Source organism: Macaca mulatta, chromosome 7, assembly GCF_049350105.2.
Source record: "Macaca mulatta isolate MMU2019108-1 chromosome 7, T2T-MMU8v2.0, whole genome shotgun sequence".
In the NCBI taxonomy this organism is placed as follows: domain Eukaryota; kingdom Metazoa; phylum Chordata; class Mammalia; order Primates; family Cercopithecidae; genus Macaca; species Macaca mulatta.
Genome location: NC_133412.1, coordinates 17,240,756 through 17,264,450, shown reverse-complemented (window position 1 = coordinate 17,264,450; position 23,695 = coordinate 17,240,756). Strand labels below are relative to the sequence as shown.

General features: G+C 41.2%; 1 protein-coding gene across 6 annotated transcripts in view; it reads right to left on the bottom strand.

Annotated features, from left to right (window-relative positions):
• EIF2AK4 (eukaryotic translation initiation factor 2 alpha kinase 4) overlaps positions 1 to 17,054 on the bottom strand; it is a 107,240-nt gene extending 90,186 nt beyond the window's left edge. For 5 of the 6 annotated variants that reach the window (XR_013395497.1, XR_001445839.3, XM_015141919.3 and 2 more), the window contains exons 1-3: positions 16,830 to 17,054; positions 11,545 to 11,657; positions 7,567 to 7,669 (exon numbers count right to left, since the gene is read on the bottom strand). Coding sequence is in view for 4 of the 6 variants with exons in the window: in XM_015141919.3 (XP_014997405.3) it covers positions 7,567 to 7,669; positions 11,545 to 11,657; positions 16,830 to 16,973 (360 nt within the window). In the remaining 2 variants the exon portion in view is untranslated. Of the gene's footprint in view, positions 1 to 7,566; positions 7,670 to 11,544; positions 11,658 to 11,874; positions 12,000 to 16,829 lie in introns of all 6 variants that reach the window. The other variant, XM_028850731.2, reaches the window with a different exon arrangement.
• Between the last annotated feature and the right edge of the window lie 6,641 nt (positions 17,055 to 23,695).

The following is a 23,695-nucleotide window of genomic DNA, read 5'->3' as shown; positions in this document are numbered from 1 at the left end:
AATGATCAAACAATGGGAAGGCCCAAACAGGAGAGGCTACAGAACAGGAAATCAAATCAGCAGTCAGAGGCCCACTTAGAATGCTATTATTCTTTTCGATATGACATATTCCGAATTTGGTATATGAGACAATCACAGCAGGAAAAAGCTTTTAAAGGGCCCATTACATTGTGTTATTATCAAGACAGATGATTACCTAGGTAAATAAAAAGCTTCACTTTTCTTTTGTAGACCTATTCAACTTATTGGCATTTTCTCTATAATAAATCCAAAAAAATATTTTTCTTTAGAAATAAATCTGATAAAACATTTAAGACTGCATGAAAGTAAAAGCTGTCTTCCTAACTAGAAAACCTGTCTACATAATGAGAGTTGGGCAGAGAATACTCATTGCTAACATCAGAGCTTTATCTGTCTATGCAACATACTGAAAATATTCTGTTGGGAGTACAGAGGCAAATATTTAAAGGCCTCATTATCTCCTTGTTAGTAACGTTTCAATAAGAAGCTGATAAATACTTAGAAAGTATTTTATATAAGAGGCTGATAAACACTTAGAAAGTACTTTATTTCCACTTACAGAAGCATTCACATCTAGAATGAGGAAGAAAATAGTCTCCCTTTCACACATTCTTTATGTGAACATAGGAAGCCCCTTTCCCTTACCCCCAGGAGACGCAAGTCATACTTGGGTTGATAAATCAATGGAATAAAGGTTTCTGAGACCCCTCCCTGAGTGATTACCCAACCCCAAAGAGGTAAAGAGTGCCAATCCTTCTGCAGATGAGGAACGTAACATTGAGATTTTTTTCTCAGTTACAATGAAGCAATTTTAAAATTCTTATTTTCATTATATGTTTGAAACTGTTTCTAAAGGGACTTAACAGGGTGGTAAATAATAATAGAAGTCATTGTACACAAAAATATAAAGTTAGTTCATTTGGTATCCTGCCTTTCTTTTGGGGAGCAAATACAAAGAAAGCACAGCTCTTGTTGGGTGATGTTAATGCATTTTTTCTTACACCACAAGCTGTGCCATTTACTGGATATATTTCACTTTAGAGTCAGAAACACTAGTCTACAGTCTAAGAGGCAGGTTATTCTAAGAAAAGCTCTTCTAAGGAAAGCTGGGGAAAGTAGGCAATTTCTATCATGTCAAAGAGAAACCACTTCTAAACCAAAAAGGAGGCAGAAGCCAAGATGTGGAGGGTTTTTCTTTTGCTGTTCTATTTACTTTGCTAGAGTTTTCTGTACAAATCGATCTGATAAACCTTCTAAGACTGGATGAAAAGAACTGCTTTCCAAACTGGCTCTTGCCTCCTACTTGCCTGGTGCTACAGGGCTCACTGGCCTCCTTCAGACCTCTGCTCAAGTCTTGAAGGCCTCTCCTGAACGCCTTGTAAAGAACAGCCACTCCACCGTCACACTCTCTAGACCCCTCTCCCCGATTTTCTTCATGGCACTTATAACTGCCTGGTTGGTTGTGCAGTTATTTGACTGCCTTCTGTCTGTTCCCTTCCCACTGCAGCCCACGGTGTGGTTTGCTCACTGTGGTTTTCCCAGTGCTGGAATAGCACTTGACACATGGTACACAAACAATAAATATTTGTTGAATAAATTAATAAAAAAATAAACTTGGCTTTAAAAATTTGAAAAAATAGAGTATACTTACGTTTACTTTCACATGACAAAGAGGTGTGTATAGATTAAAAATCATTCATAAGCAATTGGAAGTGCTTAAGAACAAGCTGTTTCTGAGTACTTATTTCCATTCAAATAATTAAATGACTCCTAGTTTTAAAAGGCAAGTTTCAGTGAATGCCATACCGCAATGAATCCCTATGCCATGCTTTAGTACCTAATTATACTCTATTTTACTTGAAAATAATAAAAATTTCTTTAGAATTATGTCTATTTTAGACTTTCCAGTACTTCAGACTTAATGGAAACGAATTTTAGATAAACAAGAAGAGATTTGCGCAGTGCCTTCCCATGTTTAATGTCCATTCAAATCTCATTATATGACGATGACTCAGATGAACGCTAGCACAGGCGGCCCTCGGAGACATTACAGGTTCAGTCTCAGACCACTTCAATAAAGCAAATGTCACAATAAAGCAAGTCACACACAGTTTTTGGTTTCCCAGTGCATATAAAAATTATGTTGGCCGGGCACGGTGGCTCAAGCCTGTAATCCCAGCACTTTGGGAGGCCGAGATGGGCGGATCACGAGGTCAGGAGATCAAGACCATCCTGGCTAACATGGTGAAACCCCGTCTCTACTAAAAAATACAAAAAACTAGCCAGGTGAGGTGGTGGGCACCTGTAGTCCCAGCTACTCGGGAGGCTGAGGCAGGAGAATGGCGTAAACCCGGGAGGTGGAGCTTGCAGTGAGCTGAGATCCGGCCACTGCACTCCAGCCTGGGCGACAGAGCGAGACTCCGTATCAAAAAAAAAAAAAAAAAAAAGTTATGTTGATACTGTATGGTAGTCTATTAGGTGTAAAATAGCATTATGTCTGTAGAAATCAATGTATATACCTCAATTTTAAAATACTTTATTGCTAAGAAATACAAATGATCATCTGAACCTTCAGGACGACATAATCTTTTTGCAGACAGAGGGTTTTGTCTTGATGACGGCTGCTGACTGATCAGGGTGTGGCTGGTGAAGGCTGGGGTGGTTGCGGCAATTTCTTAAAAAGACAACAATGAAGATTGCTGCATCGATTGACTCTTTCTTTCATGGAAGATTTCTCTGTAGCATTCAATGCTGTTTGATAGCTTTGAGTCACGGTTGAACTTCTTTCAAAGTTGGGGTCAATCCTCTCCAACCCTGCTGCTGCTTCAAAACAAAGTTTATGAAATATTCTACATGCTCGATTGTCATTTCAACAATGTTCACAGCATCTTCAGGAACCACTCAAGAAACCACTTTCCCTGCTCATCTATAAGAGGCAACTAATCATCTGTTAAAGTTTTATCATGAGGTTGCAACAAATCAGTCACATCTTCAGGCTCCACTTCTAATTCTAGTAATAGTCCTCTTGATATTTCCACCACTTCTGCAGTTACTTCTTCCAGTGAAGTATTGAACCCCTCAGAGTCATCCATGAGGGTCAGAATCATATTCCAAACTCCTGTTCATGTTGATATTTTGACCCCTTTCCATAAATCATGTATTTAATGGCACCTGGAATGGTGAATCCTTTCCAGAAGGTTTTCCATTTACTTTGCTAAGATACATCAGATCAAAGGAATCACTATCTATGGCAGCTATAAGTTTGTAAAATGTATTTCTTAAATAATAACACATGAAAGTCAAAATGACTCCTTCATCTGCAGGCTGCAGAATGGATGTTGTGTTAGCAGGCATGAAAACAACAATAATCTCCTTGTACATCTCCATCAGAGTTCTTGGGTGACTAGGTATGCTGTCAATGAGCAATAATATTTTAACGGGAATCTTTTTTCTTCAGGGCAGTAGGTCTCAACAATGGTCTTAAAATACTCAGTAAACCCTGCTGTAACAGATGTGCCATCATACAGGCTTTGCCTTTCCATTTATAAAGACAAAGGAGATTTAGCAAAATTCTTAAGGGTCCTAGAACTTTGGAATGGTAAGTGAGCACTGGCCTCAACTTTTGAAAAGTCAGCAACTGTATTAGCTCCTAACAAGAAAGTCAGTCTGTCCTTTAATAAGGCTTTGGAGCCACACATTGACTTCTCCTCTCTAGCTGTGAAAATCCCAGATGGCATCTTCTTCCAATATAAGACTGTTTCATCTACACTGAAAATCTGTAGCTAACTTTATCAATTATCTTAGATCTTCTGGATAACTTGCTGAAGCTTCTTCATGACCACATGCTGCTTCACCTTGCACTTTTATGTTATGAAGATGGCTTCTTTCCTTAAACCTCAGGAACCAAGCTCTGCTACCTTTTAACTTTTCTTCTGCAGCTCCCTCATCTCTTCTCAGCATTCACAGAATTGAAGACAGTTAGGGCCTTGATCCGGATTATGCGTTGGCATAAGGGAATGTGGCGGCTAATTTAATCTTCTTTCCAGGCCACTAAAACTTTCTCCATATTAGCAATAAGGCTGTTTTGCTTTCTTATCATTCATGTGTTCACTTGAGTAGCACTTTTTTTTTTTTTTTTTTTTGAGACGGAGTCTCGCTCTGTCACCCAGGCTGGAGTGCAGTGGCCAGATCTCAGCTCACTGCAAGCTCCGCCTCCCGGGTTCACGCCATTCTCCTGCCTCAGCCTCCCGAGTAGCTGGGACTACAGGCGCCTGCCACCTCGCCCGGCTAAGTTTTTGTATTTTTAGTAGAGAGGGGGTTTCACTGTGTTACCCAGGATGGTCTTGATCTCCTGACCTCGTGATCCGCCCGTCTCGGCCTCCCAAAGTGCTGGGATTACAGGCTTGAGCCACCGCGCCCGGCCTTGAGTAGCACTTTTATTCTCCTTCAAGAACTTTTCCTTCGCATTCACAACTTGGCTAACTGTTTAGTGTAAGAGGCCTTTTGGCCTATCTTGGTTTTCAACAGCGTTCCTCATTAAACCTCATCATTTCTAGCTTTTGATTTAAAGATAGACATGCAACTTTTCTTTTTATTTGAACATTTAAGGCTATTGTATGGTTATTAATTGGGCTAATATCAATATTTCTGTGTCTCAGGGAATAGGGAGGCCCAAGAAGAGAGGGAGGGAGAGAGGGGAGTGGCTGGTCAGTAGTTAGAACACACACAACATTGATCAAATAACTTTGCTGTCTACATGGGCAGAGTCTATGGTGCCCCAAAACAATTACAATAGTAACATCAAAGGTCATGGATAACAGATCATCAAAACAAATATAGTAATAATGAAAAAGTTGAAGCATTGTGAAAACTACCAAAATGTGACACCGAGACATAAAGTGAGCACATCTGTTTGGAAAAATGACACTGATAGACTTGCTCAATGCAGGGTTGCCACAGACCTTCCATTTGTAAAAAAACACAATAATCTGTGAAATGTAATAAAGTAAAGCACAATTAGAGGTACGCCTGTGTTTTTTAAATTGTGGCAAAATGTACACAGCATATTTACTATTTTAACCATTAAATATATGTTCAGTAGCATTAAGTACATTCACATTGTTGTACAACCATCTCCATCATCCATTTCCAGAACTGTTTCTTCTTCTCAAACTGTACTCATTAAATAACTTTCCATTCTCTCCTCCCCATAGCTCCTAGCAACCACTGTTCTACTTTCTGCCTCTGTGAACTCGACTACTCAAGGTACCTCATGTAAGTGGAAGCATATAGTATTTGCCTTTTTGTTACCAGCTTCTTTCACTTAGCATAATGTCCTCAAGGTTCATTCATTCCGTAGCATGTGTCAGAACCTCCTTCCTTATTAAGGTTGATATTCCCTTATATGTATATACCACATTTTGTTTATCCATTCACCTGTCAGTGGACCCAGGGTTGTTTCCACCTTTTTGTTCTTGTGAATAACGCTGCTATAAACACGGGTGTACAACACTACCATGTCTTTACCAGTTTCTGCCTCTTTTAATAATCAGGACATGTTCCCTTCACAAAAGGCAGCTGCAGTGGAACAGACAGAAAAGGCATGGGACTCTTACTAGTTACTGGGAACATAGTAAATATTAAAAATCACAAATCAGGACTTCCACTTCTGGGAAGATGGAGTATACCTACTTTTTCCTATTCCTCCTACCAAATACAACTAAAAAACCCCGGACATTACAAATAAAACAAGTGTAAGATGACCCTGAAAGGTAAAGAGTAGAACGCACACTGGCTAGGGCCTTAGGACCCAAGGAGCAACGCAGATGTGGAGAGGGTAGAGTTTAGGGAGTAGCTGCAGAAGGGCAACATGAGAGATCCTTGTGGTGAGAACAATATTCTGTATCTTGATTGTATCAATGTCAATATCCTGGTTATGACATTGTACTACAGTGCAGCAAACTGTTACTGTTGGGGCAAATTGGGTAAGAGGTATATATAAATATATAATTATCTCAAAATAAAAATTTAAATCAGGGTGGGTGTGGTGGCTTGGGCCTGTAATCCTAGCACTTTGGGAGGCTGAGGTAGGAGGATTGCTTGAGCCAGGAGTTTGGGACCAGCCTGGGCAAGATGGTGAGATTTTGTCTCTCAAAAAAAAAAAAAAAAAAAAAAAAAAAAAATTAAACACAAATCAAAAATCCAGGAAATCAGAAGTTTCTCTGTAGTTGAATTTTCCATATAACTTCATATTTCAGTTAGACACTGGAGTCCCGTATACTAGAAAGAACTTTGGAATCATTCCCAAGGCCTAGTTTTTTAATCCAGGCTGTTCTACACTCACTTTCTATATCTCATCAATCACTGAAGTTCTTGGAAGCAGCAACTTCAATGGACACAATTTTTACAGCTAAAACGCAGTCCATGGATTGTACTATGACTCATTGTGTTATGAAAAGCAAGTAAAAATCTGTCCAGTTACTTTCTGTGAGGTGAATGTTACCTGTGGTTATCTCTAATAAAAGTCTGAAACAGACATGGAAGCCGAGGGCACCTCTTCTCAGCTTTCACATAAAGGGATCGTTAAGCATGAGCTGCCAGGTAAAAACACTGAGTGATTTTACACAAAAGTGAGGCAAACAAGTGTTATACTTCGAGGGAACTGGTCTGGCCTAAGGAAAGCACAGCCATACTCTGCCTCCAGAAGACACTTAGTCTTGCCTTCCAGAGAGAGCTGTGCCACCCAAGAGAGAACTCATATGCAGATCCTAATGTTCAGCAGATTAAAAAAGAATGAGTACTGAACTCAGTGTAAATGCTCAGGTATATGATAGACATTGAAGGAGTAGAGTGTGTCGCTAATTATTGAGAAAGAAAACAACAAATTCCTCTGATATGCAAAGGGGAGAGGCAGTCAGAAATTGCTTGTCTGACGCATTTTTCCAACAAAAAGGTTCAAGTCAAGATCAAGTCATGATGCCAGATCCAAAGTGTACAAAAAGTGTGGCTGGGTTCACATCAACTGTTTTCAGAAAAATTCTTCTTTTTTTATTTTTAAGAGACAGGATCTTGCTCTATGGCCCAGGCTGGAGTGAAGGGGTGTGATCATAGCTCACTGTAACCTCAAACTCCTGGGCTCATGCAATTCTCCCACCTCAGCCTCCTGAGTAGCTTGCACTATCGGCATACACCACCACACTCAGTGAATTTTTTAGAGACAAGTGCTCGCCATTTTGCTCAGGTTGGCCTCAAACTTCTGGACTCAAGTGATCCTCCCACCTCAGCCTCCCAAAGTGCTGGAATTACAAGTGTGAGCCACCATCCCCGACATGGGATGGGGCCCATGTTTCTGAATGTTTTCAGAAACATTCTTCAGCATCAATAGTACCATCTATAGACTACACATTTCATTAATCCTATTAAATAAATAAAAATCACAATGTTCCCTTTTGTAGAACCAATAAAACACAAAACATGCTACTCAAAATTGGATTTGAGGTGCAATGGGGAAGTTTACTGTCTTAATTCCAGTTTAACAAATCTTACCTCCCCACAGTGTTTCTTGGCCAGTTCTTCTAGGCGAGATTTTAACAAATTAACACTTTCATTTGATAGACCTTTGGCATTTTTTAACTCTATTGCAGGAACTCTGGAAAAGGCAAAAAACAACAACAACAAAAAAAGAGTTACTCCAGAAAGTATAGCCTGTTTGCATCAATATTTGCTAAACTGAAAGCACTCTGGGCCTGAGGTCCTTAATCTCAAAGGGACTTCAACATATCCCTGTAACTCCAGTTGACACAGTGGAGTCACCCGCATCCTACAAGGAAGAAGTGGGCTGGCCAAAGCCTTCTGTCTGAGCTGTCAGACTTCCTTGACCCCTGTATCTAATTTCAGCTTTACAATCCGATTGAAATTTCCCAACATCAATTACTATTTATTTCCTGTGATTTGCCCTGGATCCCTAACTCTGAGTTCTTCGCTTAAAAAACAAACAAACAAACAAAATCATTCCAGTTCTGTGGCTGACTCTAGCCTAGTAACTTAACCATGTGCTCCTCTGTATGGTAATTCTCTACCCTAGCTTGCAGCCGATGTGAATTAACCTAGCTCTGACAGCTCACTGGCAAGGCCAAGTGCTCTGCACTCAGGTGTGCTCTAGCATAAAGCAGAACAAGAATAACTAGGTGAGACGGAGCCCTGGCGATCCCTCTAGTATTCCCACAACACACTGCTGCATCCCAATCACTCATTCTGATGGAAACAAGGTGGAAATGCTCACTTCCTGTGTATAAATACATCTAGTCATGTACACTCTCTGCAACTCTGCCTAGAGCTCATCTAAGTCAACATTTTCAACTCAAGGAAATTACACAACCAGCCCTCGGATTTCATTTCATTCCCAACCAATAAATATCCAATAACAACTCTCTGAGATTAAATAGGAGTTATTTAATTTTAACTGAAGAGATGATGACTCATCACTTTTTACCAAGCATTTCTGAGTAATTCATGGCATTTCACCCCGTGAAGTCTTGAGTATGCACTTATCTATGCGTTCTCTCAATGCTTCAGTATGACAGGGTGCTATGATCATTATCTATTTCTGTAGATAAAACTTGACAGAAAGTAGTTTATATGAGGGAAAGAATAGAAAAACCAACCATACAGTCCTCAGTCTACGTATGGAATCCAGGGTTAGATTCCTCCCTCCCCAAAGAGCTGGGATGGGGCTGAAATTTCCAGAATTTAGAATTTCCAGAATTCCTCCCCAAAGGTCTGGGAGGGGGCTGAAATTTCCAGAATTCCAGAATCTAACCCAGGAGTCTCTCTTTCACAGTGGTATCAAGGACTATTCTGCAGAAAAGCAATGTTTTCCTGTACTGTATTCAAAAGGGTAAGAATATTACCCTAAATTAAGCTTTTTGTCATAATTTAAAAAATAATTAATCATTATACAGCAATATTAACAGAATGGTGAAAAATTCATCAATGATGCTAATTAAACTTCAAAGAAAATTCTAATGTTCTCTTTATTTCCTTGCCATATAATTCATAGTTTATGTAGCTGATATTATAATGCTTGCTTTTTAACTTTTTATCAGCATTTCAATGTTAAAAACAATCATCCCATAATATTTTTATCAAGTGGACACATTAAGATTTACCTGAATAGTTATCTAGTACCATGATTCTTAACCAGGGGTGATTTTGGCCCCAGGGGATATCTGTCAACATCTAGAGACTTTTTTTGATTGTCACAACCTGGGGAGAAACGTACTCCCAACATCTAGCAGACAGAGGTCAGGGATGCTACTAAATATCCCACGAAGCCCAGGACGGCCCCCACAACAACTGCCCACATGTCAGTATTGCCAAGGTGAAGAAACCTCGCTCTAGTGTTTGACATTTAGACTGCTTCCAATTGCTTTACTTTCACAAATAATGCTATAATTAATATTTTAGCACTTATATATGTATAACATTATAGCACATATAACTTTTTCTTTATTTTGATTTTTCAAGAATAAACACTTTGAATTCTTGAGGCTATGGTATAATAAAAAATTATATATTTGGTCTTGATCCCTGTTCCTGGCACAGAGATCCTGTCACCCTTGGAATTTCCTGAGCAACAGGGGTGAGAAGAGCATCTTATGTTTTTCATAACAAATCCCTTCCAACCATACTGGAGTTAGGGCTCATGAGGTAACTCTGGTCAGTACCTGGGTAGCTTCAGGATCAGGACTGGTCACCAGAAAAACTAAGCCTTGATTACAGGGTGAGAAATTTCAGTCCCATCCCAGATCTTCGGGGAGGAGTAGAGGGCTGAAGATCAAGTTCAATCACCAGTGGCCAAAGATTTAATTAATCAATCATCTCTACATAATGAAACCTCCGTAAAAACCCCTAAACGACAGGGTTCAGGGAGATTCTTGGTTGAAGAACACAGGGAGGTGCTGGGAGGGTGCCATGCCTGAAGAGGGTATGGAAGCTCGGTGCCTCTTCCCACACACCTTACCCTTCATAATTCTTCCATGTGGCTCTTCCGCAGCCGTATCCTTTATGACAAAGTAAATGTAACTCACGGAAACTGAGTTCTGTGACGCATTCTAGCAATTATCGCAACTTAGGAGGGGGCGGTGGAAACCCCCAAATTTATAGCCAGTTATAAATACTGGCTATAAATGGTCAGAAGTATTGGGACTTGCAACTAGCATCAGAAATGGAGGCAATCTTGTGGAACTGAGTCCTTAATCTGTGGGGTCTATGCTAACTACAGATAATGTCAGAATTGAACTGAACTATTGGACACCCACACGGTATCAGAAAAGGCATAATGTATTTGGTGTCAGGAAAAAAAAAAAAACCTAGAGAGGCACTGTCTTAATTTCCTTTCATAAATTTTTAATGATCTTTTTCCATTAATGCTTCATTAATATTTTTATAGTAGGTATAGTATACCTACTATAATACTCTCAGTACAGTTTTGGGGGCTAAGAACGGTTACTGACTTCAAGGAGCTCAATTTTGACCTATCTGTCTTTTCATATCCTCCCTATCACTTCTTAGGATAATAAATTCCATAAATTTACCACCCACTGTGTAAAGCAGAGTTTCCTTTTATTTGTCCCTTTCCTTCTCAGAAACCTTCACTGGTTCCCCATCCAGTAAGTTCAAACTACTTAACGCCATCCAGGCCAACCTGCCTTTGCATGTGGGATGTATGGGGAAAGATTACACCAAATATACATACTTAAGGGCTGATGGCTGGCTGGGTGCAGTGGCTCACGCCTGTAATCCCAGCACTTTGGGAGGCCGAGGCAGGCGGATCACGAGGGCAGGAGATCAAGACCATCCTGGCTAACACAGTGAAATCCCATCTCTAACTAAAAGTTCTCAACCAGAGGTGACATCGCCTTCAGGGGGAATTTGGAAATATGCAGGTTATTTGGTGGTTTCAATGCCTGGAGGACACTCGTGGCATTGGTAGGTGGGGGCCAGGGATGCTAAGCATCCTGCAGTGCATGGCACAGCCCTGCACGATGGACACTTGCCAGCAGTACCCCACTGAGAGGAAGGACAGCTCCAAATACTCTCCCTCACTCTAGGCAGCGAAAGGTCATCTCAGGCACAGACTTGCTGAGTTTCTAATACCAACCATACTCTAACTATGTAAGTGCTTTCAATAGTCACCATGCCTCTATCGTTTTCTTCCAAATTTTTCCTCTTCCTAACTTATGAAGAAATAAATAAACAAAAGTTAAAACATCAAAGGAAGCAAAATAGTCACTGGGCAAATATTAGTATCTGCAGTGACAATTCTATAGCTACAAACAGGCTTAAAATGAGACAGGTTTCATGAAAACATCTATTGCTGATGTAGTTTTGTTGAAATATAGGAAATGAAATTTTATGTGGAATGGGAGCAGGAAGGAGAAAATACTACTAATTTCAATCTGTTTCTATGTTGTCAAAACAGAAAACTGAAACCATGTCAAAGTTATTTATAAATGTACTCACACATCTGGATAGGTAGGTGGGCATTTAACCCTCAAATCCACTTTTACATATACTTCTTCACCAGTTAGGCCTTGGGGGTACAAAACTAAATTGATTTCAGGGGGCTCTTTGACCTAAAAGAGGAAAAACAAAAACTTTTTTTCATAGCTGTAGAGCCAATCATTAATGATTAAGATAATGATCATTTTAGATCAAAAGTTCTACTTTAAAAATATTTGCAATTATATTTTACATAGATAATCTGGCATACTTTCCAAAAGCATGATTTAAAAACAAAACCTGAGCCAGAGAAAATGCATTTTCCTTTTTTAAGTTATCTAAGGAACGAACCAAAATGTTCCACTCAGCTTCCATTCATTCAGATGTTACTGAGTTATGATGTCTGGGTGCTCTCCGGGAAGCTGGGAGTGCAGAGGTAAATTTAGACAGACACAGTCCCAACCAGCTGATACAAACTGGAAGACAAGTGATTTCAAATAGTGATGAGTGCTGTAAAGAAAACAAAGCAGAGTAGAGGGACACAGTGGTGGGCAAGGAGAAGATATCCAGACAGGTGGGTTAGGGAAGGCCTCTGTGAGCAGGGGAGATTTTAATTGAGATCTGAATACTGAGATATTAACAAATGAAAACCCTTGACAAGGACAGAACTGCATGTTTTCCATCAACTGCTTTTCATCAAATCACCAAATACCCTTGTTCTTCAACTTATATACCCTTTTTCCAAAGTGGGTTTGAAGTAGTTCATATTCTATGTATATAATGAAAAAGGGGAGTCTTGAGAGAAAAAATAATGGCTGAGCACTCCCATGGCCCAGGCACCTTACCAACTTTGCAAGGCAGGTGCCATCTCCATTTTACAGATACAGAAGCTCAGGTTCAGGGAGTTTTACATTCTTGCCCACAGATACACAGGGACAGAGCTGGGATTCAAACCCGCCTTGACTCCAAACCCTGTCTCCTCCCATAAGCCACTCTTTTATTATGCCATCCTAAGTTGCTGGGATCGAGCCTTGATTTTTTTCTCAGAATGTCCTGGCAGGCGGGGCAAAAAGAGAAACGTGGTATCATCAGAAAAGAGAAAACCCAAAAATTATTTCAGGGAAGCAAAGTACTTAGCAACACTAAATGCTAACAGAAATTTATAACATGAACCTTACAAGGAGTACCATATAATAAACACTGTTCTCTTCTACCATGTGTACAAATTTCATAAGATCACTTCTTATACGGCTTTATAATAATCCTTGATAAATGTGTGGGTCCTTCCATAAAGCATAATTCTGCAAATGTGGTCCCAGCAGGGTTAGGCACTCTTTGGTCCACAGGCCTTACATCCACTCATTCACCCATCACACATCCATCACCCACATTTGTTAAGCACTGACTCTGTGTCAGGCACTGTGCTTAGTCCACAGAGGTGAGAACACGGATATGGTTCCTGCTCTCAAGGAACTTCAGTCTGGTGGGGGAAAACAAACATCATAAACATGTAAGTGCAAGTTTAGAGAGTGCTGTTGAAGAGATGACGTGGTGCTCTCCTTAGCGAATGACTTCGGGTGTGAGGGTATGTAATTAAATGTGGTTATCAAAGAAGAACTATCTGAGGAGGTAGCAGGATGTAGCATTGAAGCTAAGATAAGCCAGAGACCAAGCATTCCAGACAAGGAAAAAAAGAGACTCAAAATACATTTGAGAATTATTTCATTCAATACAATTTTAGAAAGTTTTTTGTTTGTTTTACCAGGCATTGGGCTTGTAGGAATGGCATTTCAAATGAGTGGAAGACAATGAAAAATTCAACTGCCTGTATTTGTCTAGCTGCTTAGCAGGAAGAGGAAGGATGCACACGGGGAGGTGGCCTAGGCCCATACTTCGATGGAAAGAAGAACTTAAAAAAAAAACTACTTATATCTTTATTTGATGAAAATTTAAAAACAAAGTCATGAACAAGTTGAAAGTAAACTTTGAAGAATTTGGTTTTTAGTAACATTGGAGCAGAGGGGGAAAAAAAAACCCCACAGGGACCATAACACAAAAAAATAAGTCATTTTGACTCTATTCACATTTTAAAAATCACATAAATTACGTAAATAAATGCATATGATTAGGAGAAAATATATGCATGATAGACCCAAATTGCTAATTTTCTTACGATATTTAGCTCTTACAAATAAACAAGAAAATGGACCACAGGGTGGAAGAGTAAACCAAAGAGCATGAGCAGTTCACAGGAAAAGAAAAATCAATGGTTTGTAAACAAAGGTGTTCTAGATAATTTATAAATAAATAAAAATTAAAATGAGATATGTTTCCTTTACCTGGCAAGGATGAAACAGTCTAACACATATAGTATTGTTGAAGATAAAGGAAAACAAACACCACCATACACTACTGGCGGATCCAGGGATTGAAGCAAGTTTTTTGGAGGGATGTTTCTAAAAGCTATCCAATTATCCTTTTGCTGTTGTGGAAAGCTAGCCAAAATAAGTTAGCAATTTGTAACTATCTATAAATCATAGATACTTTAAACTGGCAGTATCCAAACTTTTTACAAATGAAAAAGTTTTTAGCATGCACCTCAAAATGTTATTTATAAATGATATACATACGCTACTAAACTGAAATTTATATTACAACACATCCCCACTAAAAGAAGTTGGAAAAAAAATCTAACCTGAAATTACTGGCAGTAAATTTAGCCTGAACCAACATGAGGTTAGTAATAGTTTATCTGTTTATCTGTTCAGTGTGAAATTTGAGTATTTCTATGCTTCATTGTGTTTGATTTTCGATGCTGCCCCAGACACTGAGGAAGGTATCAGGTAACGTGTGTAATGTGCACACAAAAACGTGAACAGAAGCACTTCTGAGTTCTGAAACCCATCAAGTCTCAAGAGTTTTGGATAAAAGGCTGGGCATGGTGGCTCACACCTGTAATCCCAGCATTTTGGGAGGCGAGATGGGAGGATCACTTGAGGTCAGGAGTTCGAGACCAGCCTGGCCAACACAATGAAACTCCGTCTCTACTAAAAATACAAAAATTAGTCACGTGTGGAGGCAGACACCTGTAATCCCAGCTGCTCAGGAGGCTGAGGCACAAGAATTGCTTGAACCTGGGAGGTGGAGGTTGCAATGAGCTGAGATTGCACCACTGCACTCCAGCCTGGGTGATAGAGAGAAACTCCCTCTCAATAAAGAGTTGTGGATAAAGGATTTCGGACCTGCATCACTTTTCCCTGGCAAATAGCAGGTGATAGTAAGTGCTTGTTGAATGACTAAACTCTGATTCATCCTTGAGACCATCAATTACTTGCCTGCCGGGCCTATGAATGTGTTGAGGCCATTTGCCCTGTGTACAACAGGCCACAGACAGCTATTTAAATTCTTCTGCCTGCCTTCTATAGTTTTTGCTTTGGTTTGTCTAGTCTTTCATCTTGTTATGAAAGCCACCAGCTATAAATTCTTGGGGTTACCAATATTCCGACCTAAAAGAAGTTGCTTTTTTTCTTCCATTTTTCTGCAGCCCTAGGAGCAGACAACTAAGCTTGTATAAAGTAAACAAACTGGTTCAGAACGAAGCCTTAGGGACTTTGTGTTGAGTCTGGTGTACACTTCGAGACACCTATTTTGGCTGCCTGTTGGGCCTACTTCCTGATTCTCAATGTTTGGGAACATTGAAGTTGCCCAATCACCAACTTCTCTGTCATGTTAAGGGGAATATTTATACTTTTACTATTTCAGGTTACAAATAACTTCATATTAAGCATTAGAAAAGTAAGCTCCCTGAGGGCAAGGATTTTTGTCTGTTTTGCCCACAGCTGTATTCCTAACGCCTAAAACAAATTTCATGAAGGAAGAAGAACCCTGAGTTTGAGGGAGAATATTTTGCTCTGATAGCTCCAGCAGATGGTATTTCTTGAGGAAATCCTGGATGTGTAGATAAAGCAGATGTTGTGAAATGCCAGAGTTAAAAGTAGATGAAGACGCCAGGCGCGGTGGCTCACGCCTGTAATCCCAGCACTTTCAGAGGCCAAGGTGAGAGGACTGCATGAGCTCAGGAACTTGATACCAGCCCGGGCAACAGAGCAAGACTCTGTCTCTATAAAAAATTAAAAAAATTAACCAGGTGTAGTGGCATGTGCCTGTAGTCCCAGCTACTTGACAGGCTGAGGCAGAAGGACTGCTTGAGAATAGGCCGCAGTGAGCCGTGATCATGCTCCTGCACTCGGGCCTGGGTGACAAAGCAAGACCCTGTCTCAAAAAAAAAAAGCAGATGAAGTTAGAAGTATGTTTTAAATGATAATATGATAACATTCAGAAACAGTTTGGTAGATCAACTCTTCAAGGATGGGGAAAAAACTGTCAGTATAAATAATTTATAATGTGCCTTAATTTCCAGACAAAAAGGCAAAATAATATTTTAAAGGCAAAATAATATTTTAAACAAAATGCCATTTTAAAAAGTCTGAAGCAAGCTGGTTCAACCCAAGGCCCATGGGCCGCATGCAGCCCTGTATGGCGCTGAATGTGGCCCAACACACATTCGTCAACTGTCTTAAAACATTGAGGGTTTTTTGCGATTTTTTTTTTTTAGATGATCAGCTATCGTTAGTGTATTTTTTGTGGCCCGGGGAAGCCAAAAGATTGGACACTCCTGCTCTAGACTCAGTCTAGAACCCTCTCTCCACTACAGCTAAGATGAATGTGTGCTACATTCTGAGCTAAATGTCTTAGAGGAAGGTGCAGACGTATGCAAAGTTCCTCCGTATCGGAAAACACAGTGAGGATACCTGGGGAGTACAGCGGGAATTATGCGGCGTGCAGATCTGAATGCATGGATGAAACGAGAACTCTGATTGAGCACGTTAAGGCCTGTGCGAGCGCCCAAAAAGCGTTCTCAGAACAAAGTAGCAACGGGTGCGTATGAATGTGCTGTTGTATCATCCGCGAGGGCTTTCAGGGGGGAAAAAGCACAAGGTTGGAAGGAGGCGGATATGTTACGGGATGTAGGCAGGAATAAGAAGCACTGTCAGGTAAGAGAGAGGAATCCCGGGGAATTCCTCTGGGGAAATCATGGGGAAAGGGCTGTGGAAGAATTCGGCCTAGGTGGGGTTCTGGAGACCAGCTGCAGGTGCAAGAACTAAAAGTGAGCATGGGTGGAACCTGAGGGACGAAAGACTGCAGGATCTTAAAGCGGCGGTCCTATCTGGAAGTGTCTGGGCTTTGGCCCAGGGCCGGGGGAGGCCAGGGCACACCAGCCCGGGCCTGACAAGCCACGTTCCTACCGGTCCGCAAGCGTCCGGCCGCAGGTCTTGGAAGTCCGCGCCGTAGATGGCCTCCAGGGCCTGTAGTTCGTGGTCCTGTCGTTGCGGGTAGCTCTCCGGAGGCTCGTCCCGGCCGCGCCCGGGGGCCCCACGGCCCCCAGCCATGGCAGCGCTGCGCCCAAGGCCGGGCGGCCTTGCTGGGGAGGCGGTGGGCCCCCGGCAGCCTGCGGGGCGGGGCTCCGCGCTGGGGACAGGCTGTGGGCGGGGCTCCGCGCTGGAAACGGGCTCGTGGGCGGGGCTCTGCGCTAGGACGGGATCGTGGGCGGGGTTCCGCGCCGGGGGCTGGCTGCGGGTGAGACTCCGCGCGGGAGAAGGACTCGTGGGCGGGGCTCGACGCCGCCGGGCGGGGCCAGGCCCGGGGGACGGGCCGTGGGCGGAGCTGCGCGTCGGCCGGAGGCTCCAGAAGCCCAGGCGAAGGAAGAGGGCAGGACAGCTTTGCCCACATCCTGCTGGGGGAAGGGGAGCAAAGGAACTCCACGAAACTAAGAAATGAATCACACAGATAGGAATGAAAACGCCACATTGTGGCCGGGCGCGGTGGCTCAAGCCTGTAATCCCAGCACTTTGGGAGGCCGAGACGGGCGGATCACGAGGTCAGGAGATCGAGACCATCCTGGCTAACACGGTGAAACCCCGTCTCTACTAAAAAATAGAAAAAACTAGCCGGGCGAGGTGGTGGGCGCCTGTAGTCCCAGTTACTTGGGAGGCTGAGGCAGGAGAATGGCGTAAACCCGGGAGGCGGAGCTTGCAGTGAGCCGAGATCGCGCCACTGCACTCCAGCCTGGGTGACAGAGCCAGACTCCGTCTCAAAAAAAAAAAAAAAAAAAAAGAAAACGCCACATTGTATAGTTTTCACGAAACAAGTATCTTTAACAGAAGTGCTTGCTGGAACTTCTCCACCCTGGCATGACTCCTGCGGGACACTCTTTTTTTTTTTTTTTTTGGCAAGAGTTTCGACTCCTGTTCCCCAGTCGGGAGTGCAGTGGCGCGATCTCGGCTCACTGCAGCCTCCGCCTCCTGGGTTCAAGCGATTCTCCCGCCTCAGCCTCCAGAGTAGCTGGGACTACAGGCGCGCGCCACCACGCCCGGCTAATTTTTGTATTTTTCGTAGAGACGGTGTTTCACCATGTTGGCCAAGATGTTCTCAATCTCCTGACCTTGTGATCCACTCTCCTTGGCCTCCCAAAGTGCTGAGATTAGGGGCATGAGCCACCGCGCCCAGCCAGGAAACTCTTAAAGGGCAGACGTCGATGAGTTCTGAAGTCACTTCTAGTTTCACCTTGAACCTCCTCAGAACAAGACTACTGGGAGTAAAAATTGTGACCGCCCCCCACTCTCCTTCCTCCACTTTAGTACCCCCAAACTTACTCTCTTAACCACAGATTCAACACCCCCACGTATGTTTTCTGTCCCTACATTCCACAGCTTTGGGGATATCCAGTACCACCTTGAAAATTCCACTGAAAACTGTCTTTCCACTCAGGCATCTTTGTGAGCTACCTTCCCATGAAGAGAATTATGTTCCCTTCCCAGTTCACTCAATGTGAATTTAGGCAGTCTTTGTGTTATATCCTGCCTCAAGTCGTCGTTTTTCAAGTTTATAAAATAACCTGTCTACCCAGACAGTGTTACTGCATTTCATCTTCAGTAACTTACTAATGCTGCATATCCATTTAGAATAATCCTATTGTACTAACCCAAGTTAGGTTTAAGTGACATGTTTCTTCTGTCTACCTTGCTTACTCCTCCACTGTTCACTAAATAATGATTGTTTAAATACGTTGCTGCCATTTATCCACTCAGTTCTGGCCAGATAACTGCACTAGCTTGACCCAAGGCCAATTTAAATCATCATCTTCCCTCTGCTGGAGACCTGTTCCTTCTCCAGTGATCTCTGACTAGGCAAATGGCACCATCCAACTGAGTGGGATTCTGAATTCCCTTTCTCTCAACTCACATCCAAATAGTCACCACTTCTTCTGTCCATCCACTACGCTCTAACCCATTGCCACTAACTTAGTTCAGGCTACTGTCACCAATTCCCTGGGTTACTTCAATAGCTCTCTTAATTAGTCACTGTCTTCATTCTTGTGCCACATTAAGCTATTCTTCCTATTGCAGCCAGAGTAATGTTTCTAAATTGCAAATATGGCCATTGCACTCTAATCCTTAAAATTATTCCATTTCTCTATTGGTCTTTTAAAAAAAATTTTTTTAAACCTATATTTATGAAAATGTCAAACATACATAGAAGTAAACTCTTCTGTACTCATCATCCAGCTTCAACAACTATAGATATTTTGTCAATCTTATTTCATCTCTTCTCTCTATCCCTCAGGAGTGTTTTTTAAAATCTCAATCATATAATTAAAAAATATAAATACCTAAGTATATATCTCTAACTAGAAAAGGAACCAACATAACATACTACTAACCTTATGCCCTAAACATGTAACCATTTGGCCAGGTACAGTGGCTCACACCTGTAATCCCAGCACAAAGTGGAGGATCACTTGAGGCCAGGAGTTTGAGACCAGCCTAGGCAACATAGTGAGGCCCCATCTCTACAAAAAATAAAATAAAAAATTAGCTGGACAAGGTGACATGTAGTCCCAGTTACACAGGAGGCTGTGTGGGAGGATGGCTTGAGCCTAGGAGTCCAAGGCTGCAGTGAGCTATGACTGCAGCACTGCGCTCCAATCTGGGCAACAGAGTAAGACATTGTCTCTTAAAAAAAATTAACAATTTCTTAACATCATTTAATACCTATGTTCAAATATTTCCATTGTATAAAATTAGAGTCTATACTGGATACTGGAGCTATAAAAGATATAATTAAAACAAACAGCAAAATTTGAAAGGAGTCTGTGGATTAGATGGCAGTATTATACCATTGTTGATTTTCTGACTTTGTTGTACTGGTGACATGTAGAATAGTGTCTTCCTTCTTAGGAAATTTCCAATGCAGCATTAAGGGGGCAGTGATGTATTAAATATGCAGTTAGCTCCCAAATGATTCAGGAAAAAGAAGAGAGATGATGCTAAATCAAATGTGGAATGTTGAACATTGGAGAATTTAGGTGAAGGATATATGAGAGCTCTTCAAATGACTCTTGAAACTTCTATGTAAGTTGGAAATTATTTTAAAGTCAAACTTCAAAACAAAAATGAAAAGAAACCATCAAAGTGTTTTCCAAAGTGGTTGTACCATTTTATATTCCCATCAGTTTATGGGAGTTTCAGTTGTTCCACCTCTTTGCCAGTAATTGGTATTGTATTGTTTTTAATTTTAAACATAGTAATTGGTGCTTAGTAGTTTCTCAGTGTGTCTTAACTTGCATTTTCCTAATGATTAATGATGTTGGGCATCTTTTCACATGATTACTTTCCATTCATATATCTTCTGTCTTCTGTTTTTGTTCACATCTTTGGTGCATTTAAAAATTTTGTTTTTGTTTTCTTACTAACTTTTGAGAAATATTTTTATATTCTGGACATGTCTTTTTTTTTTTTTTTTTCCTGAGATGGAATCTCGCTCTGTCACCCAGGCTGGAGTGCAGTGGCATGATTGTGCTCACTGCAACCTCTGCCTCCCAGGTTCAAGCAGTTATCCTGCCTCAGCCTCCTGAGTAGCTGGGATTACAGGCACATGCCACCACACCCAGCTAATTTTTGTATTTTTAGTAGAGACAGGGTTTCACCATGTTGTCCAGGCTGGTCTTGAACTCTGACCTCATGATCCGCTTACCTTGGCCTCCCAAAGTGCTGGAATTACAGGCGTGAGCCACTGCGCCAGGCCGGACATGCCTTTTATCAGATACGTGATAGGCGAAAATATTCATCCAGTCTGTAGCTTGCTTTTTCATTCTCTTAACTGTATTTCAAAGAGCATGTTTCTTACTTTAAAGAACATTTAATTTGTCATTTTTCTTATATGAATTATGTTTTATAGTCATATCTAAGAAATATTCACTTATCCCAAGGCCACAAAGGTTTTCTTCTATGTCTTCATCTAAATAGTGTTAGATTTTTACCTTTCGGCCTATCATCCATTTTAGTTAAAAACTTAAGCATATACCTATTATATGAAACAGTAATTCTATCCCAGGCATTTACGCAAGAGAAACAAAAGCATATGTCCATACAATGACTTGTATGTAAATATTCATAGTACCTTAATTTGTAATATCCCAAACTGGAAACAAACCAAATGCCCATCAACACAAGATGGACATACTGAGGTATAAACAAATTGAGGTATATCAATACAATGAAATACTATTCAGCAATAAAAAGAAATACATTATAGATGTAGCAACAACATAGACAAACTCAAAATAATTATGCTGAGTGAAAGAAGCCAGATGTAGAGCACATACTACATAATTCCATTTATATAAAATTCTGAAAAATACAAATTTGGTAACAGAAAGAAGATAAGTGGTTGCCTGGGGATAGGGAGGACACAGAAGAGCCAGGTGGAGGGATTAAAGAGGAACAAGAAGTAACTCTTGGTAGTGATGTATGTATACATTCATTATTTTGATTGTGGTGATCATTTCACAAGTCTGTGCATATATCAAAACTTATCAAACTGTGCAATTTAAATGTATGCAATGTGTTTGTTACATGTCTATTATACCTTAATAAACTGTTACATGAAAAAAGAAAAGGTCTTTTGTTTTGTTTTGTTTTGTTTACAGTGGTTTGTTTGAATCAAAATTCAGACAAGGTCCACACATTGCATTTGGTTGCTGTATGTGCAATACAGGGTTAACTAAGCAGGCTTGGGATGTACACACTCTGTATATTTAAAAGAAAAGATTGACCCTTGACTGGCTCCTGGGAGATAACCTCTAAGTCCTTGAGACATTCTGCCTCATAAGAATGTCTTTGTATACTTGGGGTTCACAAACCAACTCATCAGGACACCCCAACATTTCCTTATTATCCAAGTACTTCCTAAACCTTTAGATCAGTACTCCAAAGAAGAGTCTCTAATCCTATATGTCCTCCTTGCTCCCCCAAACTACATCTCCCGCTCTTGCTGCTTGCCCTTGACGTTCCAAAAAGAAGCTCTCAGATTTCGATCACAGTTTCCCAAATTTTAAAACTGCAATCCCTTTCCCCTTCATTCTTGAAAGATATTTTCATTGAATATAGAATTCTGGGCCAACAGTTATTTTCTTTCAGTACTTGACAAATATTGTGCCATTTCTCTCTGACCCACATGGTTTCTGAAATCTGTTATCAATTACATTGTTTTCCCAGTGAAGGTAATGTGGCACTCCTCTTTGGCTACTTTCAAGATAGCTTTTTGTTGTTATTGTTTTGTTTTGTTTTGAGACTGAGTCTCGCTCTGTTCAGGCTGGACTGCAGTGGTGCGATCTCGGCTCACTGCAACCTCCACCCCCCCGGTTCAAACAATTCTCCTGCCTCAGCCTCCCAAGTAGCTGAGACAACAGGCACATGCCGCCCCGTCCGGCTAATTTTTTTTTTTTTTTGTATTTTAGTAGAGACAGGGTTTCACCATGTTGCCCAGGCTGGTATAACTCCTGGGCTCAGGCAATCCGCCCACCTTGGCCTCCCAAAGTGTTGGGATTACAGGCGTGAGCCACCACGCCCAGCCCTTGAGATAGTTTTCCATGTCTGAGTTTTCAGAAGTTTGACTATGACATATCTTGTAAATTTCATTGGGCTTATTCTGTTTAGAATTTGCTTAATTTCTTGAATCTCTAGGCTTATTATTTTTGCCAAATATAGGAAGTTTCCAGCCACTACTTCTTTGAATACTTTTCCAGCCAACTCCTGTCTCCCCTTCTGGGAGGTAAAGGCACTTGTTCTTGCAGCATGCTGTGACTTGGAGGCCAGGACCAGACAGGCAACACTGTTCCTGCTGCTCAACAAAGTCTGAAATAAAAATTGTTAGTGACTTTTGCATTACTTTGTGGGTGTTTGTGTGCATTTACATATTTCTGTACCCGAATGAGTCTTGCCTTTTAAATTTTGGAATCGGTATATACCTTTATTCCACAGCCGTGTCATTACTTCCAAGTCAGACTATGAGTCATAGTATTTTATATCCATATTCCACCTTTTACTAAAGAATATTACTACCTTAATCACTTAATTCACCAGAATTAGTCTTAGATAACTTTTGGCTCTTTAAAATAAATCCAATTTATTCTTAAAGGACATATTTATTATGATAAGTGATACAGGAAAAAATGTGTCAGCTTCCAAAATTAATTATAAAAGAGAAGTCCTAAAAAGGTGCTGAGAAACCATGATAATCTTCAGCAGCTAAATACCTTCCCAAGGTGACTCCTTTGAAGGTGATAATACTCATGGATATTTTAGTTTGACATATTTGCTATTAAAAATTAGGCTTGGCTAGCTGGGCATGGGGGCTCATGCCTGTAATCCCAGCACTTTGGGAGGCCAAGGCAGGCGGATCATGAGGTCAGGAGATCGAGACCATCATGGGTAACACGGTGAAACCCCGTGTCTACTAAAAATACAAAAGCAAAAATTACCGGGCATGGTGGTGGGCGCCTGTAGTCCCAGCTACTTGGGAGGCTGAGGCGGCGGCAGAATGGTGTGAACCCGGGAGGTGGAACTTGCAGTGAGTCGAGATCGCACCACTGCACTCCAGCCTGGGCAACAGAGCAAGACTCTGTCTCAAAAAAATTAGTCTGAGCCAGGCACAGTTTCTCACACCTATAGTCCCAGCACTCTGGGAGGCCAAGGTAAGTGGGTTGCTTGAGCCCAGGAGTTTCAGACCAGTCTGGGCAGCGTGGCAGAAACTTGTCTCTACAAAAAATATA